We start from the raw sequence: 14940 nt of genomic DNA, 5'->3' as shown, positions 1-14940 counted from the left end.
TTATCGACCCCTCAAGAGAAAATTTTAGCTTTTAGCACGTTGATCATCAGACAGGCAGTTTTAATGAAATTGAAAAATGAACTTTCACTGACTCGTGCACTGTGGGTACAGGATGTAATGTCATATCTAAGTTTAGAGAAAATTAGATACAATATTAAAGATAAAAAGTTGCAGTGTGAAAAGGTTTGTGGCCCATTTAAAGAAAACTATCATAATGGGCAGTTTTAGAGGATTTGGGTGCTCGAGGGGTGATCCGTCCGTCTTCTAGAGGTCGCGACCTGATCCATCTTTGAATTTTTCTTGTAACTATGATTAGAGGGAAGGGTTAGATTAGTATTAGTTTTAGGGGGTTTTTCTTTTTCTTTTTGATAAATGGATTTTTGGGGTTTAATTATGATTATCTGAGATGATATCTCTTCTTCGATACTATATAAAGGTATAATGAGGTTTGTTACAATATTATATTACGAGCTTCCGTTTTAGTAAAATGGGATTATCACTGTAAGGGATCGTATAAACAGAATGGACTGATTGGTCGCAGTTAACATTTCACACAAGGACAACACAAGTCACAGCCCAACGATAATTCAATTCATTGGAAGAACTGAGGGAAGGTTTGTCACAGTCTGTAGATTCGATACATTTGCAAAGACATTGTGATTTTGCAAGGGAGAACCATGCTGACTGTTGGAGAGGAAATAGCTCTTGAAAGTAACTCTTGTGGCCAGCCATTTTTTTTTGTGGAATTCAGAACAAAGCATGACTGGACCTTCTCGGTGGATTGACCAATGACTGGGCCTTTTTGGTGGATTGACCAGTGCCAGGAGGGGATTTTTTGGGGAAGCAAAGTGCTTCATTTTGATTGTGACTAACAGTGGAGGTCACTTGGAGAGGCCGGTATCAGGCTCTTGGAAGCTTCATGGACTTCACCCAGTTTAAGTCTTACCTACAGAAGGACCAGGAGCTCGTGTGGATGGACATTTCTTCAAAGGCAACACAAGAAGAATCCATGAGTCTAGCAGCCACAACTCCAGTCTTCCCATCCATTCGACATTAATTCTGGGCATCAAATTTCAACGGCCTACACTTCAACATTGAATTTGAAAAACGGAATTTTGAAGTAACTTTCTAGATTTTGGCCTGAACTGTAATGGTCTGTTGAGACCCATACACACACACACACACACACACACACTTACTGTTAAGGATAGTTTAAAAGTTAAGACTACAGTTTGAGTTGGAAATAATTTTAGTGTTTTAAAATTAAAATTCATTGCCTATTGCTCATTTCTGTCGTTCATAACAATGATTTAATTTTTATGTATAATCATTTTTACAAACAATTACATTTAACAGTTGGGATGAAATTTAAAATTTGTTGTATTTTGCATTTACTTTAATTATATGCTCTGTTACCACATTGTTTCGCTGTATTAATAACTTGTATATGTATTATTATGTTAAACTCAATAAAAATATTTTAAAAAGAAAGAAGTTATCAAGATCTAGAGGTTGTAGGCCCAAGTTCCAATCTAGAAAACTGAATGCTAAAAATCTACTTCACTGGAATGCAGACTTGTGAAAAACGAGCCAGATTGAGCTAGACCCACGAACAGACAACTATTTATCTGATGGTGATCATAATATTGAATGATCTTTAATACTAGAATGAGAGAGTCCGCCAGCACAGAATCAGAGTCCTTTGTCCACCATATCCTTGCTGACTGTTTTGCCCATCTATACCAATTTAATTTGACCACATTCCGTCAGTATCCTTCTGTGCCTTGCCCATTCAAATGCCTCGTAAGTTTGTATCTGATTCCTCTGTCAGTGAGTTAATGATATTAACCATTCTCTTCTAGATCCAATTGGAAGTGTCTTGCTCTCACCTGAAACCTAATTCCATTCTCTGCCTCTCATTATTTGATAAACCTCTATCAAATCACTCATCAGCATCCTTTGCTCCTAGGGAGAGGTTTCTATTCTCCCTTTTGATTTAAAAATTAAATTAGGAAACAGAAATTAATGTTCTAAATTGAGGTGAGCCCTGCGTTGGACAACTCTCTTCATGGGTAAACAACAGAGGATGTGGGAAATAATTTGTGGTGTTGAACTAGTTTGAACTGTTCAGGTGCAAAGATCCACCCTCATTTTTAAGAAAATTGCCACAATGCAAATTAAATTAAAATATGAAATGTACAGAAAATTGACTTGGAGGTTACAGAGAATATTAACGGTATTAAAATACGTACAAAAAGCTTACAGGGGAAGAATTTGCAGTTTCAAAATTGCATTTGTATATATACTGTAACTAGGAAATGATAGATATATGGAACAATTAGTGTGAGACTATGTACAATGAGGAAAGAGGTTGCAGTGTGATGGTTACCTAAAAGAAAGTAATTATGAACCAAAGCCAGTTTTGAACTGGCTTTGAACCATGGTTAGCACAGCGCTGTTACAGCACCAACAACCGGGGTTTGAATCCACTGCTGTCTGTAAGGAGTTTGTACGTTCTCCCCGTGTCTGCTTGGGTTTTCTCTAGGTGCTCTGGTTTCCTCCCACCGTTCAAAAATGTACCGGGCAGTAGGTCAATTGGGTGTAATTGGGCAACACAGGCTCATGGGCTGGAAGTGCCTGTTACTGTATTGTATGTCTAAATTTTAAAAAAAATAATTAAAATGATAAGGAAAAATGTCTTCAGGATGATACCCAGTTATTAGAGGGTTAAGATAACATCAGCTATTGGGGAATTACTTGAATCTGTGCTTAAGAATAGAGCGAATAGCATAAGTAAATAACTCAAAGCACCAGAGAAACTGCACAGATGCTGTCTTGGGAAAATCGTCCAAATCCAGAGAAAGGAGAATTAAACTGATATCAAATCCCTCTCCCAGCCCCACATCAAGCCTCCGATCACGATGAAGAACTTCAGTAAATAATCCACGTTGACAGCGTGCCTAACACTAGACTCCTGAAACAATAACCTCCATTTTTATCCCAGCAAAGTATTTCCAGGAGAATGGAGAAAACACTTCAAGGCCGACTGGGATATTGTCTTGAAAAATTACAATTCCCTTCCTGATCTTTGGAAACCCATGGCTCAAAATAGAGAAGGAGCATCTGAGAAGGCACTTAATACCTGATGTCTCTAGAACAGCAGAGGCCAAGTTCATCCATCCCATAAAGGCATCCATCCACCTGCCCTGTCAAGGATCATGTCCCCAATTTGTGGAAGTGTCTGTGGATCCTGCATGAGACATGCTGTTCACTTCAGAAACAAAAAGGCGGAGTAGAAGCGATCGTCCTCAATTTGTTATTAGGCCCTTTCAGGTGGCCTGAACCCCTCGATGTAAAGCCGCATAATCTCCCCCCTTGAGGTTAAAGAAACTCATCTGAAGGCAGCAGAAGTGCCTCCGAGGCGCCGGTGCCAACGCTCCTCCAGCACTCCGCCAACACACCTGAATGTGCAGCCGCTGTAAGGGGCTGCCTGAGGGCAGGCTGATGACTATATTAGCCAGCGACCTAACTCGCTGCTGCCTGACAGCTCCCCTCCCCACTGCCTTTCAGCACCACGACCTGACAGACCCCGCCCCGCTAGGAAGGGACGGGAGGCAGGGGCGGCCGGCGGGGGACATCAGGGCAGGGGTGACTGGCGGGGGATGTCGGGGGACAGCCGGTGCAGGTCGTCACAGCCCACTATCTGAGGCTCAAAACACGGTATAGCACTGGCATTCTTCCCTACCCATAATCCGCTACGTCTAACTCTTCATCTTGCCTATATCATCTTGAAACCTTCAGCAACCTTCAGTTCTATCCACAACTCTTCCAACCTTTGTGTCATCTGCAAACACTGACCCATCCTTCCTCCTTTTCATCCAGGTCATTTATAAAAAATTGCAAATAGCGGGTCCCAGAACAGGACCCCTGCATTCCACTAGTCACCAACCTCCAGGCAGAATACTTTCCTTCCACTACTCCCTGCAAGCCAATTTCTTATCCACACACCAAGGTTCCACTGATCCCATGCCTCACAACTTTCTGGATGAGTCTCTCATGGGGGGGCTTTGCTAAAATCCATGTAGAGCACATTTACCACCCTACCTCCTTGTGTTACCTCTTTATTTAAAAAAAAAACTCACATTAGGTTTCTGAGGCACAACTTTCCCTTCATGTAGCCATGCTGACTATCCTTGAGTAGATTATCTGCCAGGAACACTTAAATTATTTACATCTCTAACTCATTTCATGGCAGACAGTGCTGATGTAGTGATTGTCAGTGGTGTCGTTCCTTCTGCATGATAAAACTGGAGTATGCTTTGTGAAGATTTGTTCCCTGATCCAGTGATAACATGAGAGAAGAATTTTGTACTCTACTTGCAGGACTCCTGCTGATGAATCTAATAGCTGTGCTTTTAAACAAACTGCAAGAATTAGAATCTCGCATTTCTATTAGTAGAACGCGATAGGGGAAAAATTGGGCTAATAATGCATGATTCATCATCTCCATTCCTGAATCAAAATCGTTTCAATCTCAGGACTGTTATACTTTCTGATGGAATCTTGTTAAGTTCTAACACTGGCCTGAATAACAAGCTCAGTTGTATGAGACTTCAATCTATGACTGGACTTGAAAACTCTTGAATACTTCGAGCATCAGGGACTAAAGACAGACATTTACTTTTCAACGGCTGTTGGAAGGTTCTGAAAACTACACTCACCTGGAATGCGCTGAAATGTTTTTTTTTTAGCTTATTATAAGTAAGCATTGAGATAAACATGTCTTGGCGAAACATCCTGCAGTGATGGAAATAATATTTTAAGAGATGCTAATAAATGTGTGGTTGGTCAAAATGCATCTTATTTCATTGGAGAATATTGTGAGTGTTTTTGAGCCCATTTGAGTTAAGGAGTAATGTGTGACTTGGTTATTGCATTTTTGTTTGCATCTTCTGAGATTTCTTACTGCAAATGTTGAAATCGTCTTTTTTCCATGCTGTCATAAAATGTTTGACTCAACCGTGATGTAAAATTTGTTTATTGTGTGCAGGTTCAAGGTTAATTTTAATGGATTATGTTTAATTCTACTTAAAGTATTGTTTTCATAAATACAAGGCAGAAATCATTGTCTATGGACAAACATATTGGTCCCCATTTTGCTGCGACTAAATATACAAGTGGGTTAAACAATCAGTTGGAAAGATAACTAATGAATATATGAAGCTAGCATATATCTATCCAGTTATTTTGCACAGTAGGTTCTCTCCCCATTTAGAAAGCTTCATTATTCATTCCAGTGCTTCTAATGGAATGAAAATTGAGAACATTTGGTAATTAGTGCACCTCATTGCTTTTGGAATCAGTGAGTATGGAAGAATAAATAACTACCTTGTGTTCTGATTAAATAAAACCACTTTCTTTAACCTTTTCATTCTCTAATTTGAAGCCTTATTTTGTTTTATCCAGTTTTGTAGAGCCCTGTTCTTGTTTTCTTCCACCAAAAGGAATTTGAATTCAATATGCATTAATAATCAAGTTTACAAATTTGTATACTGTAGGAATTAACAATTAGATGTTTTTTTAAACTAAAGAATACTGACAAGTTTTCAACTTGTGTCTTTCCTAGCCATGAAGGATACTGGGTGGGTAAAGCTTCACTTCGAAGCTGGCGTCAACTAGCACTCGATCAGCTGGATGGAAAGGAAGATGACCCTGATCGCACTGATGGAAAAAGCAATGGAGAAGGTCCAAACAATCTGCATGCCAAGGGTATTTTTCCCCAAGTTGATGTTCAAGTGTGCAGTCTCTTCATTATATACTAGTTAAGTTTGTGATTAGCAGAGTGAGAAAGTAGATACTTCAAAAATATAAAGCTATCTGTGAGAAAATTGTAAATGACTGCAGGGATGAAAGGTAAGAAGTTTAGGGGGAACATTACGGGGAAGTTCTTCACACAGAGAGTGGTGGGAGTGTGGAATGAGATAGCAGCTGAATGTGGGCTCAATTGTAGCATTTAAGAAAAATTTGGACAGGTATGGACTGGGTTAGGTCAGTGGGACTAGGATTGGAAGAGTATGGACTGAGTTAAGTCAGTGGGACTAGGCAGAATAATAGTTTGGCACAGACTAGAAGGGCTGAAGAGCCTGTTTTCCATGCTGTGATGTTCTATGTGATGTTCAGAGTCCCCATGACCAATGTACCTGGCAATGCTCATGACGACTCTTTGTTTGCCTGCGTAAAGTGTGTCATGTATATTACATTTTTACGTATTATTACGTAACAATAAAAGGAACCTTGAAACGTGATCCAAAATAGACTAGTAAAGATGGAGAGGTTGAGAGAAATGCACTGAGTTACCAGAGGACATGGTTCACGCAAGTACAATTTAGAATGTTTGAAAGCATTTAGACAGGTTCATGGACAGGAAAGGTTTAGGCGAATGTGGGCTGAACACAGGCTATAGGGGTTATCTTACGTCGGCAGCCTATTTGGATAGTGTATATTTTAATCAGAAAAATATTACCCCACCAACCTGATGCACCACAATCTCAGAACAAGTTGTACCTCTTATCTGGCGCTCTGTGGTCCGGCAACTCCCATGATCCAGCACGTTTGAATCTGCCGCCGTTGGGACAAACTCCTTACAGCGCAGGACTTGAATCCCAGTCTCAATCGCTGGCGCTGTCAAGGAGTTGCCTGAACCGCTGTGCCAACCGTGCCACCCAATTAGTTATAAGCATATATTGCTAGTATGGTTTGCCATCTCCTTTATAAATACTCATTCTCAGTATTCTTCAATCAAATTATAAATGGGGGTGTACATGCTTGAACCCCAGTCCCGATTACTGGTGCTGTAAAAGCATTGTGCTAACTGTTCCACCCCACAGTATTATTCCTGTTTTAAGCTTTGTTCTACATGTTCTCTATGTTAACATAGGGGATTCCCTTAGGGGTCAATTTCTGTGGGCCGGCAATGGTGACATTCTGAAATTAATGTTCAGTTTGTTCTGAAGAGGCTGTTACAACTGAGATGTGTCAGTAATTTCATATGCAAGTAGCTTCCCATTGATGGAATAAATTTACATTTTAAAAAGCTGCAAATGTTGGAAATATGAAACAAAAATAGACACTTGGGTATTTAGGAGCATATGTGAAGGTAGAAACAGTTAATGTTTCAGGTCAAATATCCCGGAAAAGATTTAAAAAAAAACAACAAATTGGTTATAAGTTGCAGAGCTGGTGTAGAGAAAAGTGGAAGGGGATGTCTGTGATTGGTGAGGACAGGTTTGCTGTGAGGATAGGTTTTACAAGTCTGCTGCGGATGGTTGTTGGAGGCAGTAAGAGCGTGATAATGTGAACAAAGAAGTGTGGTGTATTGTAAATACCGGGGCAGTGGGAAATGTCCAGTGCATCAAGTTGCATTAAAGGAAAAACAAAAGCTGAGTCCATATCACAGATTGTTGACATGCAGCTGAAGAGGCCATTTCTGGTCTCGGCAGAGAAAGTGAGTCATTTGAAGGAGTGGAACTTGATATCATGTCTGGATTGCTCCACCACACCCAGATAAAGATATGATGCTGTTCCCCCCCCCCCATCTTGCATTGAGCCTCATAATAACAATGCAGTAGGCCACCAACAGGTCAAAGAGGGATGAAAAATTGAAGGCAACAGGAAGCTCAGGATGACCCTGTGGACTGAACTTGGGTTCTCTGCAAAAGTGTCTGCTGTGCAAGTGATCTGAGGTCATTGAACGGCAACGTGAAGGAGGATTATAACACAAAAAGTTTTGTCTCTTTCTGAAATTGGCCATCTCATTTGTGCGCAACATGCTATAAGTTGTTGTGAGTACTTTATACTTCTGAAGTCAATTTCTCACATCTTCAACTATCTACTGGTAGAAGTTCCAACCGAGCAATTACTTAAATGGCTTCAAATAATTGTTCACATACAGAAAATAAATTCAACTGAAAGTACTGTAATTGGATTTAAGGATATAAGTTTTGCTATCATTAGTAGAAAACGGTGACTCAGAGATTAATGAAACGTCCACATCACTTTAGATTGTTCATCATTGTTAAGTCGCCACTTAAACTTGGCTCATTTGCTCTATTTAATATAAGCTTCATCTTTGTTGTGTTCCTTTTGAGGAACTAATTAATGTTCCCTTTTATTGAAGGAGACGATGAAATAATAGGTGAGAAAGAAGAAAGTGAAGACTTGAATTTCAATGAAGACCTTGTCTGTCCACATGGTAAGCATGTTTAATTCTGAAGAATTTCTTGTCATTAGGTAGTCGTGTTTCTTCATGGTACTGTTCAGGCACTCCTTGTGGTAACTTGCCGGGTTTGAAAGTTAATGATGGTTAAACAAAACAGGGTATCTTGTACCTTGATGAAGCAGATTACCAGACACAGAGTATACAACCAAATGGTGGCTCTGCTAAAGTGAGAAACTTAAAGAAGAAATAGAAGGATTCAATTAGGGAGAAATAAATAAAGGAAAAATACAGAAAATAAAATCAACAATAATGAAGTTAAAATTATACTTCAGAGTTGGTGCAATAGTTAAAATGTACGGGGTTTGTAAGTGAATTGGTGTACTTGGACTGGAAGACCTTGCTACCATGCTGTATCTCTAAATTAAAAATTAAATGAACGTCAAAATCAGCGAGGTCCTTAAATAAAAATAAACTGGGAAGCGAAAAGATTGATTTAGTTTGTGCAAAGCAAATGGAAGAGCAGAACAGGTTAACATGAAGCATCTAGATATACACTGTAATCAATAACAACTGTAGATATGCCAAACTAGTGCCACTCAATTTTTTATTTCCATATATGATTTGGCTACTATCTCAGTGTGTATCCCTTATTTCTTTACTCTTTCTAAGACTGACCATTATGTCATCATGCCCATTTTCATTCTTCCCATCACGGATGTTCTCGCCCTTCCTTGTGCACCACCTACCCAATCCTCTAAATTGGCTTTCTGTAGAGGACCCATCAATTTCTGTGTCGTCTCCATCCTTCCTCTGACTTTCTTGCAGGAAATTGGTCTTCCCACAATCCTTCCTGTTGCAGTCACCACTCCAAGCACTGACCCAGTGAACTAGCAAATTGGTTAACTTTATCTCTCTCCCCATTGCCAAGAGAAAACAAAAATTGGACAAACTGCAGAATCAGAAACAAATGCTTGAAACACTAGGTAGCTCAGGCACCATCTCTGGAAAGGGATCTGACAAACTTTCTTTTCCATGAAACATTAATTCTCTTTCAATAGATACTGCCTGATTTGTGTTTGCAGCATTTTCTTTTTCTGATATCCTTGAGAATATTATTTGTACACATAATGGATTCACGCTTATTTTGGAGATTGCATTACAATGACAAAAAAACAATCTGAAGGTCGATGACCTCTTTCTGAAGACAGCAAATGTAGACTCCCTTTTCAAGGATAATATACATGGTCCTTCTTCAAAAAACCTTGGTAACTAGACCATGAGAATCATCAGTAATAGGGAGGAAAGTGAGAAAATTCTGAGGGGTGGGATAAATGAAACATTGGGGAATCTAGGGATGTGAATCTATAGGGGTTATTTACTATATCTCGTGTGGTCTCCTTTACATTGTTGAGCACCTTCACTCTATCCTTTGCAACAAGAAGAACCTCACAGTGGCCATTGACTTCACTTCCACACCGCATTGCCACACTAATAAGCCTTGCTCATAGCTTCATATCCTTCCAGGTTGAAGCCTTAAGTAAGTTGAAGGAACAGCATCTTATATTCCATCTCAACAAGTCTCCAACCAGATGGCACCATTATTGACCTCTCAATTACTGGTAACCCCTCACCTCATTTCCAACTTTTCCTCATCTTTCTGACTCTAGCTCCCTTCCTTTGTCCTATCAGAGAGCATCTTTCTTTGCCCTCCCCCCCATCACCTCTCAGCTCCTTAATCTCTTCCCTCCCATCTGTAGCTCCATATCACCCACTAGCTTGTGCTCTTCCCTCCCCTCTACCCACCACCACTGTCTTATTCAGCTGTCTGTCTGACTTTCGGTACACCTGAAGAAGGGTCCAGGTTCAAACCTCAACTGCTTATTGTTTTCCATGGATGTTGTGTGACCTGCTGAGTTTCTCCAGCACTTTTGTGTGCTGTGTGAGTCCATCGATCAAATAAACAACGGGGTTGGGATTTTTCACGGAAAACTAGCCTTCATTAGTCGAATATTGAATTCGGAAGTGAGGGGTTGAGCTTGGACATTATAATACCTTGATGAGACCTCAACTGCAGTACATCAGAGGGGATATGAAGAGCACCTTCTTCATCCAGAGAGTGTTCTGCCTGAGGGAGTTGTTGAAGTTGGATCGCTGACAGAATTTAAGAACACTTGAATCACCAAGGCATATGAGGCTCCAGGCCAAATTCAAGTCCCCACTTTTTCTCTCTCTCTCCTGTTATTTCATCATCTCTTTCAAAGGCGACAGAGATGGGATTATTATAGAAGAATACCCACTGCTCCATGTGGACAAGTTGGGCTGACTGGCCTGTTTCCATGCTTCACAATTCTATGATTTTCCTTAATGCAACTTCCTCAAATAACTTTGTTATATGTCATCTGCCTTCCTCAAATCATATCCCAATCTTTCTGCCTTTTTCTCCAATATTTTTTTTCTCCTGTACATTTTTCCATTTGGGTGTAGTGCCAAATCTTTGTCCTGCACCAACGATCCATGTACAAGAACTAATTTATAGAGCAGCCATTCTCAACAGCACATTTAAGTGGGGGGGGGGGGGGGCATGGATAGAAAACCCTTAAAGCCTTGGTGTATGGGGGGGGTTCAGAGGGAAGTATGGAAGAAACCAACTAAATTTGACTGCTTCACAAGGAAGGGGGCTTATAAAATTTGAGCATAGTCCTATGGGGGCCATGGCTGATAAAAGATTCTAGGGTATCCAACCTGTGAATTAAGAGTGTCTGGAATTGGTGCCAGTATCCATCTGCATTTCTAGCCAGAAATGAGCTGTACGAGTCGAGTCCCTCACTGGCTTCTAAGATCCTTTGCCTGGAAGCCTGGAGCTTCAGTTCCTGGTTGATGGGAACAAATACATTGCTGAGTTTTGGTCTTGGATAGATTTTTATCCATTTAAGAGGGTAAAACTGGCTGCAATGTTATTTTTTCGATTTGTATCCTTCACACCTATTTCTTTGTTTGAGGCTGAAATGGGCATGAGTCCTCTACCCCATTCCGAATGTCTCAGGCAATGTCCTTGTTGTCATCAATGTACATGGAGTTTAGTCCTGTGTGCTAAAGATGGATGAGCAGTATGGTTTGGCACAGGACTGTCCTGCCAAACCAAGCTGGGAACAGAAGGCAGCTGGAAATTACTGGACAAACATCCATCGGAGAATCCAACCCACTGCTTTCCTTCCTCGGCTTCTGCTCTGTAACATCTCGCCTCAGGATTTTCAATATCCATCAAAACATCGCGCTTCCTCTTCAGATTCTGAACTCTGTCCTCCTTTGAGCTCTCCATCTGTATAAACTTGGCTGCTTATATTCACAGTCACATTTTGAACTTAGTTGTCTGGTGTGACTTTTTTTACTCCTATTATGTTCCCATTTGCCCAGTATTGCTAGAGAAGCTATTGTCTGAAGGAGAATGAACGTTCATTTAATCCAAAACATTGATTTGGTCAAGACATTTCATGTCTGACTGCATTAAATGATTTGATGAGGTTTCATCCAAGTGGTGTAGATGTTGGATCGATGGAATTGTTTATTGTCACATGGACTGAGAAAGTGTGAAAAGCACCAGACATGGTACAGCAGGTCATGCAAGAATAAAATCATTGTATTACAATAAAAAAACAGTTAAATGGTGCAAGGCATCGTTCATTGGGAGATCTATTCAAGAGTCTGATAATAGCAGGAAAGGAACTATGAAAAAGTTTATGCAAGGTAAATACTTTCTGACTGGATGGTCAAATGTTGAACCCATGAACATAAAAGGAAAATACAGTATTGTGGTGGATAGATGTTTCCCAAAGTGGGAATGTATTTGCAGTGAAGTTCCCAATGGATCTGTTTTGTTACCAACTTCTGTTGATGTGAATTTGTATGTTTTGAGTAATGATATAAAGTTGAAGATGGTATAGGGATTTTTTTTTTAGAAAGACACTGATATATGATAACACTGAGGATATTTGTAAGCAGCAGAATGACATTAACTAATGAAGTGAACTGAATATTTCCTGGTGGAGCAGAGTTACAAGATTGATCTTGGGGGTAAAAACTAATATCGAAAGGGAGCACGCAGCTGATATGATTTTGGAAATTGTCAGCAGGAAGACCAGGTACCAACTTGTAACAATCATGAACATGTTTTGGTTTAAGTTAATGCCAGGTATATGAAGGTACAGTGGGTATACAGGAGCATAGAAAGGAGCGAAGTACGCAGCTTTTCCGAGCAGCAGTGTTGAGGGTGACCATTGAAGGGGTCTTGTAACCAGTTCTTGCCATTTGTGTCTGTAGCATGGATAGTCAAGATCCAGTTGAAGAGAGGTATCAAAATCTCTCAATACTTCACCCTTCACTGATATATTATCAACCCCTCCCATAACATCTAAGTCACCCCTCTTAGATGATTGTCCATTCAATCTTTTATGATTGTCGAACTACAAGGTTGGTAAGGTGATATAAAGTATTTAAGATTATTTCAGTTCAAAAACTGCAGGATATGAATGCAAAGAGATCTTGCTGCAGCGTCAGAATGACCAGTTTGACCTCAGTGGATGCATTGTGTCGAGTTCTGGAAATCACTCTTTGGAAATAAAGTCAAGCCCTTTCTGTGGGATATTGCTGTGGGCTTGGGCTATGGACTCTGGTTCAGAAGAATTACGAAAATTTGGGCTATTCTCATTGTATCAAAATAAGTTTTCAAGAAGGAGAATTTAAATAAAAAGTTTCAACGTTCAGATTTATTGATAGAGTGCAGACCTGATACAACCCTGAGATTCTTTTTCTTGTGGACCTGGCAGAATTACTGGTAGTGCAAAAAAAAACTATACTCACGAAAATGTATGTATACAAAAGAGAGAAATATAAAGACAGAACAAACTGACTGGACAGAAAATCAATATTAAATAGATCATGTGCAAAGTAAGAGCCCTAAACTGAGTCTCTGAGTTTGTTATTTAGGAGTCTGATGGTGGAAGAGTAACATTGTACCTAAATAAAGCAAAAAAGGTGAACCTGTTTCTCCAGCAATAATTTCTGTCATAGGTTTATGATAAAAGATCCAGTCAAGAAATCAATATTTTACACTGCCAATCGAAGCTGACATCCTAAAAGATGATTGAATCTGGTAATACTGAATTCTAGCATAGAATAGGACAAGGGCGCCACAGTTAGCGTGATGGTTAGCACCTCGCTCACAGTGCCGGCTGCCTGGATTCAAATCCAGTGCTCTCTGTAAGGAGTTTATACATTCTCCTGTGTCTGAGTGGGTTTGTTTCCTCCCACCCTGCGATATGTATTAAGGGTGTAGGTTAATTGGGGTATTTGGGCTGAATGGGCTCGTGGGCCGGAAGGTCCTGTTATTGTGCTGTATGTCTAAATTTAAAAAAATTAAAAGTAATTGAGCAACGCAGAGTTAGGCACGATAGAAGGTCACAGTAAAAATTAAAGTACATTTCTTCCTTAACGTGCACGTGGCGGTACGGCATTAGGCAGGTGAACCGGCCCTGCTTGTAACACACGTGGCGGGGCAGCCGGCCAAAATGGCGCCGTCGGGTGTTTCCCCTTCGACCTCGGCACTGGGCTCAGTAGCTCGCGCTTGGGGACCCACGTGACGCCCTGGTGATGTCAGCGCTCCCAGCGCGGTTCTCAGCCAGGTCTGGGCTGGGAGTATAAGGCCAGCCAGGCAGCCTGCAATAAACCAGTTATGTTCACTGAGCTCAACCCGTCTGGTGTGCGATCCTTCAGTTAGCAGTGTGGCCGCCGCTACAATTGGTGACACTGACAGATTCAAACTCCTTTGAACCTAACATGAGGAGGAGTCACGTGATGGGGTAGTGGCCGTTCGGGGAACTACAGCCCTCTCTGGAAAAGTTTTAAAAAAACAGAAAACGCAAAGGCACAAACACGAAAATTAAAATAAAGTGAAAGTAAAGGTGGGAAGAAAATGACAACGAAGAAAGAAAAGTCGAAAGCAACGGGAAGAAGAGAAGAAGAAAAGACATCGGAAGTAGAAGGTGAAGGCCTTACCTGTCCGAGGAGGCCCGCTGTGGAGAGAGAAGCCCGCTCCCTCAGGTCAGTCGAAGTCCCGAGCTTGGGACTACAAAAATGGCTCACGGAGCCAAGCAAAAGTGCGCAACCTCGCGCATGCGCGATGCGCAAGACAAAAAAAAAATGACGGGAGGGGGGACCAGCTGAGGATCTCCACAACTGAGAATGACAGCCACAACACAACAACAAGAGGAGAACATAGAAAATAACGAGAACAAGAAAGAAGAGAGTAAAAAGAAATCAAAGAAACAACAGATGACCAACCCAGAGGAAGAAGAAGAGGAAGAACACAGAGAAATGGAAGAAGAAGGGAAGGGCAAGACAATGGATTTTTTTTTAAAGAATATATGGAATCAGTAAAAGAATGACATCACAAGAATTTAGTGAAATAAAAAGAAGAATAAAAAGTACAGAAGAAAAAATGAATAGATTAGAGATGGTCATGTCAGATATAGGAAAAAGAGTGGACAGGGTGGAAGAACGAGAAACAGCCGTAGAAATGGAAGTAGAGGACTTAAAAAAGAAATTAGAAGAATCTAATAAAAAAGTTAAAGCGACACAAGAGCTGTTAGCTCAGAAGATAGATATAATGGAAAATTATAATAGAAGAAATAATATAAAGATAGTGGGCCTTAAGGAAGATGAAGAAG

The 14940-nt window shown here is 40.4% G+C and overlaps 1 protein-coding gene across 4 annotated transcripts in view; it reads left to right on the top strand.

The window, feature by feature from the left end:
* The window catches only part of usp48 (ubiquitin specific peptidase 48), a 181059-nt gene that overhangs the window by 113123 nt on the left and 52996 nt on the right, over window positions 1-14940 (top strand). For all 4 annotated transcript variants that reach the window (XM_069919155.1, XM_069919151.1, XM_069919150.1 and 1 more), the window contains 2 exons: window positions 5627-5769; window positions 8177-8251. In XM_069919155.1, the coding sequence (XP_069775256.1) occupies window positions 5627-5769; window positions 8177-8251 (218 nt within the window). The remainder of the gene's footprint in view (window positions 1-5626; window positions 5770-8176; window positions 8252-14940) is intronic.

The sequence above is a fragment of the Narcine bancroftii genome, chromosome 2 (genome assembly GCF_036971445.1).
Source record: "Narcine bancroftii isolate sNarBan1 chromosome 2, sNarBan1.hap1, whole genome shotgun sequence".
Taxonomy (NCBI): Eukaryota; Metazoa; Chordata; class Chondrichthyes; order Torpediniformes; family Narcinidae; genus Narcine; species Narcine bancroftii.
The sequence above is the reverse complement of the archived record's forward strand: the minus strand, read 5'-3'. Positions and strand labels throughout refer to the sequence as shown.